This window comes from Pseudozyma hubeiensis (assembly GCF_000403515.1).
Source record: "Pseudozyma hubeiensis SY62 DNA, scaffold: PHS52, whole genome shotgun sequence".
Lineage (NCBI taxonomy): Eukaryota > Fungi > Basidiomycota > Ustilaginomycetes > Ustilaginales > Ustilaginaceae > Pseudozyma > Pseudozyma hubeiensis.
In genome coordinates, this window is record NW_012133834.1 from 315,298 (window position 1) to 331,686 (window position 16,389).

The following is a 16,389-nucleotide window of genomic DNA, read 5'->3' on the forward strand; positions in this document are numbered from 1 at the left end:
AGATCTACCCGTGACCCTGCTTGGCATCTAAAATGTCTCGGTCTCAGATCCCAAGCTCCCCGATCTGCTTCTCGTCAACACCGGCGCAGCCACACCCGAACTCTTCCACGAACTCGGTGGACCGTTCACACTACCCCTCGCGCTCGATCCGTTCCTGTGCGACGATGCCAACCTGGTCGACAACGGCGTCCTCTTGCTCATGGACATGTCGGCATGCGACATGCTGCTCTGCGTGACCCTGGGTGCAGCTACCGTAGAAGGCGTTGTGGATCTCGGCAGCGTAGAACCGGATCTCACCTTGGCGAGCGAACCGTAGGATGCGGAGTGTGTCATGCTCGATCCGGTCATGCTGCTTCTTCGTTTGGCCGCGCTGGCGTGGGCTGCGGCGTAGCGAGCTACGTGTGGGAGGGTGCTGGCTGGATCGTGGTCCATGAACTCGTGCGGCGGGAGGGGAGAGGAACCTGCTCCGCGACTGGAACCGCGCGTGTGGAGGCTGCTGGGCGTTTGGGATCGAGGCAGACCGAGGCTCGGCATGGGTGGCGTACCGCGTTCCGACATCCTCGAGCTCGGTCTTCGCACGCGCGAGGGAACAGGGATCGACGAACCGATGGTTCGGTTTCCGTCCATGCTCGCGCGAGGCGCACGCGGTGTTGATGTGGGGATGTGGAACGAGTTGTGACCGTTGGCGCTGGGTGAGCCGATTGTTGCCATGCGAGAGCTGGGACGAGGGATGGCGCTCTCGTCGCCAGGTCCGACAACACGTGAGAGATCCTTGGCAGAGTTGATTCGCGTCTCGAGCGCTTTCATCTTGGAAATCATCTCGGCCATCATCCGTTTCGATCCAGCAGCACCGCCGCTGCCGCTGACGGAAGGGATACCGGAACGCGGAGTCGATGGGATAGCCGAACCGCCCAAGCGAACTGCAGCGCGCACCGAGGCTCTGACTTGAGCTCGTGCCGAGGGTGAGGACGCGAGACCGTGGCTGGATGAGTGACCGTGGTGGGAGGGTGTGCCTGCAAGTGTGTCTCTTCGTGAAAGTGTGGATGTGCGTGTGGGTGCAGCAGAGGTTGGTGCAGCTGGGCTGTCGTCCTGCACAGCGGCGAGGGAGGGTGCCTCGGCGGCTCGGACGTCGCGGCTCAGTCTGCGGTTGTGGCCCATGGCACCGAGTCGTCGCGAGATGGGTACGCGGTTGATGCTGGGAGAGCCGATGGCTTGTCTCGACGATGGACGTTCTGCGACCCGAGCTGCGACGCTGGGCTTGCTCGGTGAGCTATCGAAGCTCTGATCGGAGCGAGGAACGACGGAGTCGTCGTAGGTCGAGCTTGCCATCGTGTCTGCGCGAGAGACGGCTCTGCTGCGCGTGACCATATCGCGAAGGATGGTCATCTCTTCCGTCATCTCGCGCAGCTCATCCTTCAGACGCTGATTCTCCTCGTCCAGCCGTGTCTTTTCGATAAGCTCCTCTTCCAGCAACGCCGTCTTTTCGATCGTCTTGTTGTACTTGCCCTCCATATCGGCCAGAGACGATGCGACCATGCGTTCTGCGTTCTCGAGCTCGTCATTTGTGAGTTCGGTATCGCGGAGCTTGGCCTTGTAGACGTCGACAGCCTCCTTGAACTGTCCGAGCTCCTTCTGGAGATTGGTGAGCGTCGAGTTGTGTTCGGAGAGGGCGCGCGAGTATTTGGACTTCCAATCTTCGAGGTCACCTGTGAGCTGTTCGTTGCGGCGCTTGAGGTCGGAGATGGTCTTGTTGGAGGCGGAGAGCTCCTTTTCCATCTCTTGTTCGAGCTCTTTGCTGCTCTCCATGAAGTCTTGCAAGCTGGACTCGGTTTCTCGGAGGGCATCTTGCATGTCGGCGACTTTGGACTTCCAGTGCTTGATCTCCTTTTCGGGAGAGTCGAAGCGGCTGAGGGAGGGAACACGATATGTCAAGATGTAAAGTTGTCAGCATTCGCGATCCTAGCAGCCGATGCGTGCGGCGTCTAGTATGCTTGCAAGAGATGGTGTGTGACTTACAGGTCGGCGCCATCTTCGCTCATAGTGACGGCGGTTGGAGCGTTGGCTCCGGCCCTTGAGGCTATCGAGCTGAGCGACGTTAGGCTCGAAAGATGATGTGGTAGATGATGACGAGGTGGCAGAAGGAGGTAGGCGAGATGGATCGACCTCTTTCTCACAGCAGCCCAAAAGTGGAGCGTGTGGAACTCGGAACTGATCCGACGGCAGCAACACCGCTGGTTGCGAGAAAATTACGACGTCGGGAAAATTACCACTTGCTTTCAAAATGCGGTTGAATGCCTCGTCTCTCGCCCCAGAAACATTCAGAGCGCTTCCTGTACGGTGCAGAGTCGACTGGCAAGGCTGCGCTTAGGCGTTCTCGGAGCACAAGACGACGCTTGCCGGTGAAAACTTTCTGGCGGTGGCTCCACTGGGGGGCCCGAGAAGGGGAGTCAGAGCTGTGGAAGTGCCTGGCAATCCGAGCTTGCAGAGTAAATGCTGCTCGCATTGGCAGAGACAACGACAGTGCGTGTGACCTGTTCAAACGGACGTGGGCCTCTCGATGTTGCATGGTTCGCTCGCCGTGAGCCAGCCTCGCGTGGTCGACGATCATCACCACCAAGGCACAGAGACCAACACAGAGAGACCAACACGCACCTGCGGACGCGCGCAGTGTTGAATAGAGGCACACGCGTGTTGTGTGGGTGTAAACAACACTTGGGCACTCAGATCCGCGCGCGCGCGCCCAGGCTTATTTCTTGTCTCACGTGTGAGATTCGGCTGCTAACAAAACGGCCCGATCCGATATAGTCAAGTGTTGGTTCTGAGGCGCGTCGTTTGGTGGCCTTGTTTTGAGGCTCTCCGCTAGTCTTTGAGAGCAACACTCTTTTTTCGAGAGTCAGCTGCAGAGCAGATCCTCCCCTTGTGTTTCCTTTGAGCATCGGCACTGCCAAAAATCACATTTCGCACGCGATGAGTCCATCGTCACCGCTGCTCGACTCGACTTGATCCACCTCTCGAGTAGAGCTCAGCATTCGGCGTCGGCAGCTTCTCCATCGTCACAACCATCATCGCCACCAACACCCTCCCTCAAGACTCGCACACATCGTCGCCTCGACACGCACCGCAAGCCAGTCTTCGGCAGCTGCGTCCTTCTTCTTTCGCCGCTCCACATTCCTTCTCTACACGTGCACGAATCGTTTCGGGTTGAACGACTACATCAGAGACACGCTCCGTCCCACCTACTCGCACTCACATCGACATCGTAGTGGCCGTGCCCACCCTTGCCGATCATGAGCACGGACATGATGGGCGGCGCCGCCCCGACCGACGATGACTTCACCAAATTGTCAATAGAGGAACGCCTAGCGTCCAAACTGTGGAAGGCGCGTGTTTCCGCGTATGAAGACCTCACAAAGGCTTTCCCAAAAACCTCTTCCGAGAACGACCCCATCTTTCGCCAATATACCCGCAATCCCGACATTCTCAAATCCATCGTGGTCGATACCAATGCGGTTGCACAGGAAAAGGGTGTAGATGCCGTACGAGCCTTTGTCGAGTTTGGTGGTCAGCCTGCTGGACGCACAAGAGAGTTTGTCGTTCCTGCCCTCGTCGAAAAGTGCCTCGGATCCACGCGTGCGGGTACAAAGAAGAACGCGCTCGAGCTCATCTCGTTCTATGCAGAGATGGAGGACGTGGTCGGATGTGAGCCACTCCTCGCCGACCTCCTCGACGGTCTCAAAGCCAAACAACCCAAAGTTGTGGCTGGCTGCATCACCGCCATCAAGGACCTCGTCCGCGACTTTGGTCACAAGCAAGTCTCGCCCAAACCCATCCTCAAGCGCTTGCCAGACATGTTTGCCCACTCCGACAAGAACGTCCGTGCGGAAGCCTCCCTCTTGGCGCACGAGCTCCACAGATACATCGGCGCGGCACTAGAGCCCACCATCGACACACTCAAGGACATCCAAGCAAAGGAACTCCGCCAGCAATTCGCCGACATTGACGCAGCAACCACTTCCAAACCTACACCAACACGTTTCCTGCTCAGCCAGCGTGAAAAAATGCAGGCCGCTGCAGCACCGGTCTCGCAAGAAGGTGCAGGTGCCGTCGCCGAAGCATCGGGGACCGCCGGCACTTCTGAGGCTCCGCAAGAGGAAGACGACGACGTGGATCCATACGACTTGGCTGAGCCCGTCAACGTCTTTGGCAGCCGCGACTTCCCTGCCGACTTTGAAGAAATGATTGTCTCCAAAAAGTGGCAGGAGCGCAAAGAGACGCTCGAGACCATCCTCAAGATCCTCAGCTCATCTCCAAAGGTTCAGCCCGACAGTCGCTTTGACAACCTCGTCGATCATCTTGCGCTCAAGATCCAGAAAGACGCTAACATCAACGTCGTCCTCGTCTCGTGCCAGTGTCTCGAAGCCATGGCAAAGGGTCTCCGCGACAACTTCTCGCGGTATAAGGACAAAGTCGTGCCGTCCATCATCGAGAAGCTCAAGGAGAAGAAGACCGCTACCGTCGAGGTACTTGCCAAGGCGCTCGACGCCATCTTCCAGACCGTCTCCTTTTCCGAGATCCTCGAGCACATCTTCACCGGCATCAAGCACAAGAATCCTGCTGTCAAGACCGAGTCCATTCGCTTCCTCGTCCGCTGCCTTCGCACCACCAAAGTCGCCCCGGCCAAAGCTGACATCAAGCCCATCGGCGATGCTCTGGTCACCGCCATGGCCGATGGATCTCCTGACGTCCGTGACGCAGGAGCAGCAGGTCTCGGCACTCTGATGAAGCTCATCGGCGAGCGTCCCATGAACATCTTCCTCGACGGTCTCGACGACATCAAGAAGGGCAAGATTCAGGACGAGTACAAGACGGCCGAGGTCAAGGTCAAGATGGGCTCAGCTGCGGGCGCGGGCGTACCTTCGTCGAGCTCGGCCTCAGCACGAAGACCACCAGTAGCTGCCGCACCTTCCACCGTTGCCAACCGTGCCGCTCCCGCTGCTGCTGTTCGTGCAAAGCCGCCATCTGCCGCGCCACCCACGGCTGCCGGCAAGGAAAACCAAGCACCAAGACCCGTCGCTCGTCCAGCACCAGGCATGGCAGCTCGACCCATAGGCGCAAGGCCTGCTGCAGCCGTACCGGCAGCTTCTTCCAGTGCACCTGCACGCAGACCAGCACCAGCGGCCTCTGCGCGTCCCGCCGCAGCTGCATCCGGGGGCGGTAGCAAGGCAGCTGCCTCAGCGACCGAGCCAGTCAAGTATCGCTTCCACCCCGACGACGCTGAAACACGCGCAGCCGACCTCATCCCTGCTGGCATCGCCACGCAACTCGCGAGCAGTGCATGGAAGGAGCGTCTCGCAGGCATGACCGAGTTCAACGATTGGCTCAAGGTGGAGGCCGAGACCGTAGAGTCTGAGATCATCGTCCGTGCCTTGGGCAAGAAGCCAGGATGGAAGGAGAGCAATTTTCAAGTCATGGCCGAAGTGTACAAGGCGCTCCAGTTGCTCGCCAACGACTGTCCAACATTCGCCCGCCCCTCGGTGGCGCTATCGGTCCAGCCTCTCTGCGACAAGCTGGGAGACATCAAGCTCAAGACACCGGCCGGCGAGACGCTCGTGACTTTTGCCGAAAAAACATCATTCGGTTTCCTTCTGGCGCAAGCGCTGGGGCCTCTTGGCTCCCTCAAGGCACCAAAAGCGATCGCCGACTCCATCCTGTGGGTCGACCAGACGCTGCTCGAGTTCGGCACTGCTGGCATCGACGTACGCTCTCTTATCGACTACCTCGTCACGTGCCTCAAGTCGGCGAACGCCGCCGTGCGCACCAACGCCACCAAAGCCATAGGAACTCTGGCCCGCTTCCTCGGAACCGCGCTCAATTCGTTTGTTGCCGATCTCAATCCGCAGCTTCGTACCACCATCGAAGCGGAGATCGAGAAGGCGGCATCCAATCCACCGCCAGCACCTGTGCGTTTCAGCGATGAGACTAAAGCGCCGGCTGGCAAGGCTGCATCGGGAGGCGGCGGAGGCGCATCGCAATCCGCAGCCCAGGACAACGGTGTCGATGAAGACATGCTCGACGAGCTCGTTCCGCGCGTCGACCTCGATCGTCTGGTTTCTGCTGCTGCCATCGCGCGGATGGGTGACGCCAACTGGAAGGAGCGCAAGGAAGGCCTCGAAGAAGTCCTCGCTGTCGTCAATGCCAACAGCCGCTTGAAAGGCAACATGGCCGAGCTTGCCAACGCGCTCAAGATGCGATGTTCCGATAGCAACATCATGTGCAAATCCATGGCGCTCGATGCCATCGCCAAGATTGCTACAGCCATGAACAAGCATTTCGAACCGCAAGCCCGCATCCTGGCTGGGCCTATAACGCAGGTGCTCGCTGACGCCAAGGCGCCTGTCCGAGCTTCGGCTACCACGGCGCTGACGGCCATTGCTGAGCAAGTCGGTGTCGGCTCTCTGCTGCCGGGCATGAGCACCGTGGTCGAAGGGAAAGCCGCCAATCCGATGCTCAAGCAAGAGCTTTTCGGCTGGCTGGCCAATTGGTTTGAGTCGCATCCGCCCGAAAGGGGTATGGATCTCGCGCCGCTCGCTCTGCCATGCGTGCAGTGTCTCGACGACAAGCTTGCAGCCGTTCGCAAGGCTTCGTTGGCGTGTCTGCCCTTCATCATCATGCGAGCTGGCTACAAACATGTCATTGAGCAGGCCAACCAGCTCAAGACCGCATCCAAGAACACGGCGATCCCGCTCATCGATGCGGCCAAAGTGCAAGCACAGGCTGCGGCTCGAAACGCCGGTGCATCTGCGGCGGCTGCTCCTCCAGCGTCTGCTTCCGGCCCAGCGCCTGCTGCTCGAGCCGCTGTGGCCGGTTCACGAACTGCGGCAGCTTCACCGGCAAGATTGTCCGGCGCCGGGTCTGGCGCTGCAGCTGCCGCGTCTTCTCCCCGCACATCGGCCATTGCCCGTCCAGGCGGCATCAAGCCACCCTCGGCGGTAGGTCGTTCGCTCAAGGCACCTTCCTCTGCCATCGCTCGCCAGCCTCGTCTGGCTTCCGACGGCAGCGATGCCACCGTCGCTTCACGCAGCGCTGCCTCGTCTTCAAATGGGGCCGCTGGTCAAGGAGCAGGCGCCGGTGGTGCTATGGATCGCTCGGCGCCACTCATCTCGGCAGACATCAAAGCAAAGACGTTGCGCGAGAAGCGCGAGGGCAAAGCTGCCAACTGGATCGCAGCTGATGGTGCGCCGCGACCCGAGCTGATCGAGGTCCTGCGTCAGCAGTGCGACGGTCAGCTCAGCCGCGGTGTCGTCGACTCTATGTTCAGCAAGAGCCACTCGTCAGAAAAGGACTTCTACGCTGCGTTGACCCTACTCTCCGACTTTATCTCGAGCCCGACCTTTGCAGAGGAGCAATACGGCCTCTCGCCGGAAGAGACCATCGAACGAAGCATTGCCAACTCGGATCTGATCTTCAAGTACGTCTCGATTCGCCTGACGGACAACAACACGAGTCTCTCGCTCAAGTGCCTCGACATCCTTGAGCACCTCGTGGCGCTGCTCAGCACGCAGCAGTACCACATGAGCGACTACGAAGCTGCTTGCATTCTACCCTGCCTCACTGCCAAGTTCGGCGATGCCAAAGTCGCCTTCCGCGACCGCATCCGCGAAATCTTCCGCAAGATGACCTTCATCTTCCCGCCAAGCAAGCTGCTCACCAGCTACCTCGAGAACGGGCTGCCGTCCAAGAACGCCCGCGTCCGCACCGAATGTCTGAGCGAGGTCGGCTACTTGTTCTCAAAGAATGGTCTTCAAGTGTGCTCACCATCGCGGACGCTTCCCGTGATTGCGAAACAGATCAGCGACCGTGATGCAAATGTGCGCACGGCCGCCCTTTCGGCGATTGGCGAGGCGTATAAGATCATCGGAGACGAGGTGTACAAGCTCGTTGGTTCGCTGCCAGGCAAGGAGATGTCGATGCTGGAGGAGAGGCTCAAGCGGACCACGGCGCCGTCAGCGTCCACCGGCGCGGCGGCGACGAAGCCCGCCAGTGCCGCGAGCGCTGCTGCGCGTGCTGGCCCGCGCGCATCTGTGCTTCCCACGTCTGCCGCTGCTCTGCCGTCTCCTGGTCGTCTGTCGACCGGTGCGCCTTCTTCGCGTCTCGCACGACCCGGTTCGTCTCTGCAGCAGCCAGCAGCTCCCTCTGCCGGCGTCAGAAGCCGTCTGCCCGCGGCAGGGGCCGCACGTCAATCTGCGATCGGCCTGCCTCGCGCCGCAAAACCAGCGGGTGCTGGATCGCCTCGCGCTTCCATAATGCGTCCACCTAGCGATGCTGCTGCTGCTCGTCCGACAAGCGCCATCGCGCCGGAACGCAATGAACTTCTAACCGACGAGCTGCCCGAGGAGGAGGACGAAGAGCTCTCGGTCGACCAAGCCATCAACCTCGTCGTGAGCAACAACGTCGAGCAGAGCGTCCTCGCACTCAAGCACGTCGAGGCGTTCATCCGCGAAGAGGAGCCTCAGCTCATCTCGCACGTCGACCAGCTCGCCATCGTGCTGAGCAAACAGACGCAACGAGCCTTCTCGCCCGGATCGGGCGATTTTGGCAACGAGCGTCTGAAGAAGCACTTGCTCGTGGTCAGCACGTCGCTGTTCGACAAGAACCGCGTCTGGGAGGACGGACGCACGCTCGGATCGTACCTGTCTCGATCAGCGCTGATTCCGCTGCTGACGGTGCTTCTGCAGCAGCTGATCCAGTCTACGTCTCGCGCCGACGACCCATCCGCGCAGAACGAGTCCAAATTCCTCAACGTGATCGTGCTTCGCTGCTTTTCGGCGTGCAACCTCAACCTGCTGTATGGCGCGTGCCTGCAGATGCTGACCGAAGCGACGGAAGACCTGCGCGAGCTCGAGGGTGAAGTGCTCGAGACGCGCTCCAAGTTCTCCGAGCTGTTGGTCAAGTGTCTGTGGAAGATCGCCAAGCGCCTCGAGGACAGTCTGGCGCAGCACCAGGTGGAGCCGCAGCAGCTGTTCGCCGATGTGGAGAGCTTCCTGCAGGCAATCGCTCCATCGGAATGGCGACAGCGTGCGCAGGATGGCATCCCGCTCGCTGATCTGCCGCTGCGAACGGTCAAGATCATTCTGTCGCACACGTCGAACCACTACGGCGAGGAGGCGCTGGGCATGCTGGACATGATTGCGCAGCCCGAGAACAGCTACGTGTACAAGTACCTGATCCGGATGCTCAACATTGCTGCCGAGGGGGGAGCTGCGGACAAGGCGGCGGTCGCCGATGTCGACGCCGACGCGGGTGCAGTCGCCAGGTCAAAGCCGGTCAACGGAAGTGGCAACGGCGAAGGACATCAGCGAAGCAGCAGCCAGAACGGCAACGGAGCTGTCGACGAAGGAAGCAGCACGCACCACGCCGAGTTGCGCGACATCTTCCAACGCATCTCGAACAAGTCCGAGTCGCGTCAAGGCATTCGAGAGCTGTACGAGTTCCAGAAGCGCAACCCGCATCTGGAGAAGCACGTGGAGAACTCGCTGCAGAAGACGGGGCCGATCTTCCAGAGGTTCATCAAGCGCGCTCTCGCGAACCACGCGGCGGAGGATCCGGATGTGATGAACGGCAGCGCTGCGGCGCAGGCTGCCCCGGCCACGACGGGGATGGAGGAGATCAGGCGGGTGGGCACGCCTTCGGGAGGTAGTGCGAATGGGAGCGGGACGCCGGGCACGCCTAGGTCTTCGCGTTTCGGGACGGCGGCGGCGGATGGATCGATGGGGAGTCCGACGAGTTCGTCGGCTACCCATTCGCCGAGGGGTTCGTCGATCAGGAGTTCGGCCGCGGATGACAGGTTGGCTCAGCTGAGGGCCAAGTTCTCTTCGTAGCGAGGAGGTACGGACGGATAGGCTAGAGAAATTGTACTTTTCTGTTGTTCTTCGAGTGAGTGTGTCAGTGGTGATAGGGAGGGGTTTGACGCACATTGAGTTGAAGCACACACACACACACACATAGATGCTACCGATATGGCTTTCAAAAAGCATTCCCTGGATCGACCACATCTCCCCTCACCAACAGCGCTACCACCGTTCACCGACTGAACACGGGCGCCACGACATGAGACCAAACATACAGCGCCAACACGACGAGCATCAACAGCACAAACACCAACGGCGCCGTACCGAACCTGAACCTGTACAATTCGACGAGCTGCTCGACGTACTTGAGCATGACTTTGCCATCCAACTTGCTCTCGCCTTCCTGTCTCAATCCGAAGCTGAAGGGTACTTCGGCGATGGCGCTGCTTTCGACGCCGGATTTGACGAGTAGATCGAGGGCGATTTTGAATCCTTGGGCGTTGATGTCCTGGTCGGCGTTTGCGAAGCTTCTCTTTGTGATTCCGAAGAAGCCGCTCATGGGATCGGAGGCGGTTGTGAGGGGTAGGGCGAGCATTCGCGCGCCAGAGGAGATGATGCGACGGTGGAGGGGCCAGTCTTTATCCATGCTGACGCCTGCGCCGTAGCGGGTACCGAGGACGAAGGTTTTGCGATCGTCGAGCGCGAGCAGTAGCGAGGGTACGGCTTCGGGTGGGTGTTGAAGGTCGGCGTCCATGCAGATCATTCGTTCGCCGCGAGCTTCACGGAATCCGCGGACGACGGCGGAGGAGAGACCGCGTTCCGAAGTGCGTACCACGATGCGTACGTTGTAGCCTTCGTGTTGGAGTGCAGAGACGGTTTCGACGGATCCATCGCGTGAGTTGTCATCGACGATGATGATTTCGGTGTTGGAAAGATCGGGATGGGAGGAGAATGCGGAGGAGAGTCGGGTGACGAGTGGTCGGATGTTGAGGTTCTCGCGGAAGGCGGGGACGATCACGGAGCAGAACGGTGTGGATGAGGAAGAGGAGGAAGCCGAAGCAGCGGGCTGCTTGCGGATCTTGGTTGTGTCCATATCGAGTGCTATTGACATTTGCCACCGTTCTCGCTCAATGGTTGGGTTCCTTGGTACGATGTATGCTGCAGATCGAGGATGAAGACGACGTTCAAGAAGAGCAAGAGGTGACGTGAAAAGTAACACGCGCAGCAGCAGCATCCGCAGCCGTGTGTGGCATGCGAGAAGCAAAGCGTTTCTCACAAGGTTTGGTGTTGGTCTGTGCAATTCCCGCGTTGGGGAAAGGATGTTACATCTTTTCACCTTACAGTGTCGCATTTTCATGAAGAAAGAAGCGCCTAAGCCCGTGCGCTGCAGAGCAAAGTGGAGGCTTCCAACCGTCAGAAAATTTGGAGCACGGCTGCTCCTGTGACACACGACACTCGACGATTCGCCGTGGCCGGAGCGAGAAGAGCGTGCATGACAAGGCGAACAACGTCATGTCTGACCAGCTGAGTGAGAGAGTGGTGCCCAGGTGAAGCAAGAGAGACGGGGATCGGTCGAGTTCGTTATTGCCGCACCGTCGGTCCCGCAAGCTGTTCCTCAATATATACCCGCTCGTTAGCCTCGCCTTTCCTTTCGAACACCACACCATCTGACCGTTTCTTCACCGGATAGCCGACAGAAACCAGTATCATTGCCCAAAATGCCAGCCACCGCAGGTTCGTACCCTTTCCTACTCCGACAGAGTCTATCCTCCCGAGCTTCGTTGCGGACACTCCATGCCAGCAGTTTGGCCGTCGCTCCAACCAGCACGGTGGCCGGCGTTCGAGGTCTTGCAACAGCAACCAATTGTCGGCGCCAGTCTAAGCAATATGGCTTACACTTTTCTCTACCTCTACCTCGTCTCCCCACCGTCTCTTTCCTACTTCGTGCTCATCGACCACTCCACACTTCGACCCCACGCGCACTGCCACCTACTGCAGAGACCGCCAGCTACCGCCTCAACCAGTAAGTCTCACCTTTTCCTTCGAACCTGAATCCCAACTCCTTCCCTCTTTCACATGCTTACCCTCCTCTCTCTGACACAGTGTGATGCTTCGAGTCAAAGACCCCAAGATCTCGCTCGACTTCTACCAGAACACCCTCGGGATGGACCTCATCGACACGCACGACGGCGGCGACTTCACGCTCTACTTCCTCGCCTACCAGCACCAGAAGGGTGTCTCGCAGCGCGGTGAACGAGAGGCCATCCTCGAACTCACCCACAACCACGGCACCGAAAACGACGCCAACTTCAGCTATCACAATGGCAACCAGGAACCCAAGGGTTTCGGTCACCTGTGTGTTTCCGTCGACGATATCGAAAAGGCCTGCGACAGGTTTGAAAAGTTGGGCGTCAAGTTTCAGAAGAAACTGACGGATGGGAAGATGAAGAACATCGCGTTCATTTTGGATCCCGTACGTTGACAGAAGGCAGGAAAAGTCGGGTCAAGTTGTTGGATGGAGTACTGACATATGATGTTTTCCGGTTTGCGGATGAATACAGGACAACTACTGGATCGAAATCATCTCCTTCGGCAAGCCTCAGTAAGCGTCTCCAACACACTCCCCACCTCGCATCGTGTATTGAAAGTTGGAAGCGCCCCCGTTCGGCAATCGCCCACCAAATCTCCCATCATCTTCACCCCTTTGTTGATGGAAATGCGAATGCCCTTCAAAAGTGTTCCTTGCCTTTCCGTCTTTCAACGTGTGTGCACACCGTGTGTCGGAGGTTGTCGAGAGATGAGAGCAGGTGCGAAAGTGACAACGCTGTGTATACACGCAGGGAGGCCGGGGGGGAAAGCAGCACTTTTGGCGAGGCTTCTGCGGTCTGTCCGAGCAAAGATCGCTTGAGAAGAACTGTTCACTGAATCTGCCACTTTGCCTCGATTCTTCACTCCAGACGCAAAGATGCAAGAATCTAGCCGACTCAACTTCGACCTCACCCATACTCACCCAGCGAACCTTTCCCGAAAGTGAAAATGCATTCCAGTCCGTGCTTTGTCCGCTCTAGATGCCCGCCAAGCCCTGTATGAACCGCCTGACCACGTTCTGACCCTTGACCAAGTTCCTCTGCCGCAACCTCTCGTTCGGCAGATGCGCATTGTCGCTGCTCTGCCCCATAGGCAGATGCACTGCACTGGCGCCCAGCTCCTTTTCCAAGATGGCGATGGCTGGGATACTTCCACCTTCTCGAATTGAGATGGGTTCTGCCGTCCACTCCTGCTTGACCGCTTCGCGTAGCAGCTGGAAGTAGCTGCTAGAGTCGGAACCTAGCCACCAGTCGGCTCGATGGTCGACGCTAAGGTTGACTTTGTTCTTGATCGACGGTCGCGCCAGGGTTGGGTAGAGCGAGTCAAATGTGGTGTTGACGTGGTTGAGCAGGGAACCTTCGATGGTGGCCAGATCCTGATCCGGCACGAGACGAAGCGATACCTGTGCAGAGACCGACGACGGGATCACGGTCGAGTTGCCTGGCCCAGAGACGCGGATGTTGTGGACAGACAGCGAAGGGTTGCGCCACTTGGCCATCAAGCTTTCCACCGTATCGATGTTCGCATGCGTCGAGGACTGAAGCGATCGCTTGATGCGCACAATGTCCCGGTACGCTTGCACCTCGAGATCCGTCGTCGGGCGCACAGAGTCGTAGAATCCAGGCAGAGCGACCTGCTCGCCTTCTCCCGTCAGACGCGCCAGCAGCTTGACCATATCGACCATGGGCTCGCGGATCGCACCGCCTTCAACACCCGAGTGAACGTCGCGGTCGCCGCTCGTTACACTGATCGTGGCCCGCACCACTCCGCGCAGGCCGATCGTCAGGCATGGTGTCTCTTCATCTAGCCAGTACGAGTTGGAGAGCAGCACCACATCGATCTCGCCGATCTCGCTCTTGTACTTCCTGACGGCCTCGACAAATCCAACCGAGCCATTCTCTTCCTCTCCTTCGATGAGGAATACGACATCAGAATAGAGCCGACGCGTCGAGAGGAGGTGATGGACTGCACAGGCGGCTGCCAGAATGGGGCCCTTGTTGTCTGATACGCCCCGACCGTACAAGTACCCGTCCCTTCCGTCCAGCGTGAACGGAGCCGAAGTCCAGTTCCCTTCCGCCGCAATGCAGTCGTAGTGGCCGTAGAACAAGCAACGCCTCTTGCGTCGAGGTCGTGATGCGCGTCCGTCATCCTCATCGACACCGTCATTACGCTCGATAGGGTCCTGGAGGTGATCGAACATGATGGATCCACTCAAGCCTTCGCCTTCATCAGTGTCCTCTTCGTCCAGCACGTTACGGTCGACGTCCAAGTATGACTCGGACGAGCTGCTCGATGCAGTGGTAGAGGCAGATGTCGTGGTCGAGGTTGACGCACTTCTGGAGCGATCCAGGTTGGCAGCTGCTGCACGGCGTCGTCTCGATCGATGAGCGTTCGCTTTGAAAGTCGCAAGCACCAGAGGATTGGTTCCCGCCGAATTGGGCAGTATGCGCGCTTCAGCCCCGAGTTCCTGGAAACAGGTCTTGAGAAAGTGAGCGGCTTGTCGACAGTCCTCTCGGTGCTCTTCGCTCGAACTGACACTGGGGTACGAGATGAACTTGCGCAGAAGTGATCGGAGAAGCGGCCATTGCGCCGATTCAATTTCGCCAGTCTTGCCGTTGGATGTTGCCGCGAGGATGGATTTCGCTTCTTGGCCGACGATGTTGGCAGCGATGTCAGCGCTTGCGGCTGCTATTGGTGTTGAGCTGAACGAGGGCGTTGCATGGTCCAGAGAAAGACGATCCGCTCCTCTCTGCAGTGCTGAAAGCGGTGCTTGCCGACCTAACGAAGGAGACGTCTGGAGCTGCAAAGGCACAGCGTCCCAGATCTTGATGAGGTTATCGCTAGAGCCTGTGACAAGCTGCGATACTTTGGAGATATGCCTAAAATCACCTTGCTCAAAATTGTCTTCGAGGCCTTGTGTGACATCAGAACGGCTGCGTCTGACCTGCGCAAGCGAGAGGACGATGCCTTGGTGCGCCTGCAATCTGCTGACGCATCTGAAAGATCTGTCCCAGGTGTGCACCTTGCCATCTGCGCCAGCAGTGAAGAGAAGGCCTGACTCGGGGCAAGTCTCAAGGCAGATGACGTCGTCAGCATGCGCTCTGATAGTCCGGACCAGCGTGCAGGTTTCGAGGTCCCAGACTTCGACTTCTCCACCTTGAAGGCCAGAGAAGAGGGTCGTCTTCCACGAAGCGAGGGCAAGAATGGCGTTGCCTTCAGCATTGGGACTTTCGAGCGTGGCGAGGAGCGAGAGGCCGGATCGGGTGGCATGCCAGAGCTTAATGGTCTCGTCACCAGAGCCGGACGCGAGAACGGTAGGATGCTCAGTATCGCCCTCAAGAGTCAAGAGCGCAAGGCAGTAGACGTATCCGAAGTGAGCAGAGGGTACAGAAGAAGATGACGGGACGAGCAGCGTGCGGACAGAATCGATTGGCTGGTCGATGTCAGCATCGGGCAACCCTGACGCAGAGGAGGGAATGGCTGCGGTATCGAGTCGCTGCGACGCCGCGTCGAGAACCCTCTCCGTCGCGACATTTGTTGCTAGGGCTCCCTTGCTGGCAGTGATGTAACCAGATTGCGCCATTCGTGGACTTTTTCCAAGTGCGGGGACGTTTGCAATACCGGGATTTGCATTAGGTACTCTTGCGCTGGAGAGGGTGGGAGTCGATGTACCTGCGGTACCCATACCGGACCTGCTGAGTGCCACGGGGACGGAGTCGAAGAACTTGTGCGGCCGAGCCATAAGATCTGGTGTGGATATGATGGGACTGTCCAACCCATTGTCGGCTGCTGTACCTTGAGCGTATCCGTCACCAGCAGGTTGCATCTGAGACCCGTCGAGAGAGCGGTTTCCGCTTCGGTCATTGGGCCTGTCTTTGTCGAAGCCGGCGAGACAGATCCACTGAATCGATGTGGACTGACATCCGATGTAGAGTGTCTCTAGAGCTGAGCACCATTTGAGCGCAAAGATGTCGCCTACATTATCTTGAGCTGGGTAGACGACGAAAAGGGGCGAGTTGGTCAAGGTATCCCACACTCGGACGGTGTTGTCACCTGACGAACTAAAGAGCCAATTCTTCTCGGAAGCGACTTCAAGCGCCAGCACGCTTCCCGTATGACCTTTTAATTGCGTCGTAGGCTGGAAAGCCGTGAGATCCCAGACATTGATGTAGCCTTCCTGGGAGCCAGAGTAGAGCAAATTGCGACGCTCGTCTACGGCTAGAGAAAGGACCGATGAGTGGTGATTGATAGTATGGCTAAGCAGTACGCTGGTGGATGCAGTGGTCGTCGAGTTTGCGCCATAGATGGATGAGAGCGATGATGGGCCTGCCTGCCTAGCCCGGGCGAGGCTAAGGATGTCGTCGTTTAGCGGTCGAGACGAGGAGGAGGGTTGATCGAGAAAGTGTTCATAATGAACATTGGGCGAGCACATTTTCGGCAGGCATGGCTGTGG

General features: G+C 58.6%; 5 protein-coding genes across 5 annotated transcripts; 2 read left to right on the forward strand and 3 right to left on the reverse strand.

The window, feature by feature from the left end:
* Positions 1 to 130: 130 nt before the first annotated feature.
* On the reverse strand, positions 131 to 2,503 carry PHSY_005703 (hypothetical protein; the record flags this gene model as incomplete). The annotated part of the gene is made up of 3 exons (XM_012336311.1): positions 131 to 435; positions 546 to 1,906; positions 2,268 to 2,503. 3 exons carry the CDS (start codon positions 2,501 to 2,503, stop codon positions 131 to 133), a joined length of 1,902 nt encoding a protein of 633 aa, XP_012191701.1.
* Positions 2,504 to 3,287: 784 nt separating this feature from the next.
* Positions 3,288 to 9,878, forward strand: PHSY_005704 (microtubule-associated protein; the record flags this gene model as incomplete). The annotated part of the gene is made up of 1 exon (XM_012336312.1): positions 3,288 to 9,878. The coding sequence occupies one exon, from the start codon at positions 3,288 to 3,290 to the stop codon at positions 9,876 to 9,878; it is 6,591 nt and encodes a 2,196-aa protein (XP_012191702.1).
* Positions 9,879 to 10,080: 202 nt separating this feature from the next.
* On the reverse strand, positions 10,081 to 11,082 carry PHSY_005705 (glycosyltransferase; the record flags this gene model as incomplete). The annotated part of the gene is made up of 1 exon (XM_012336313.1): positions 10,081 to 11,082. The coding sequence occupies one exon, from the start codon at positions 11,080 to 11,082 to the stop codon at positions 10,081 to 10,083; it is 1,002 nt and encodes a 333-aa protein (XP_012191703.1).
* A 484-nt stretch (positions 11,083 to 11,566) lies between these two features.
* On the forward strand, positions 11,567 to 12,330 carry PHSY_005706 (lactoylglutathione lyase; the record flags this gene model as incomplete). Its single annotated transcript, XM_012336314.1, has 2 exons — positions 11,567 to 11,871; positions 11,952 to 12,330. The coding sequence occupies 2 exons, from the start codon at positions 11,567 to 11,569 to the stop codon at positions 12,328 to 12,330; spliced, it is 684 nt and encodes a 227-aa protein (XP_012191704.1).
* A 582-nt stretch (positions 12,331 to 12,912) lies between these two features.
* PHSY_005707 (beta-Ala-His dipeptidase) lies at positions 12,913 to 16,368 on the reverse strand (the record flags this gene model as incomplete). The annotated part of the gene is made up of 1 exon (XM_012336315.1): positions 12,913 to 16,368. The coding sequence occupies one exon, from the start codon at positions 16,366 to 16,368 to the stop codon at positions 12,913 to 12,915; it is 3,456 nt and encodes a 1,151-aa protein (XP_012191705.1).
* Positions 16,369 to 16,389: the final 21 nt, after the last annotated feature.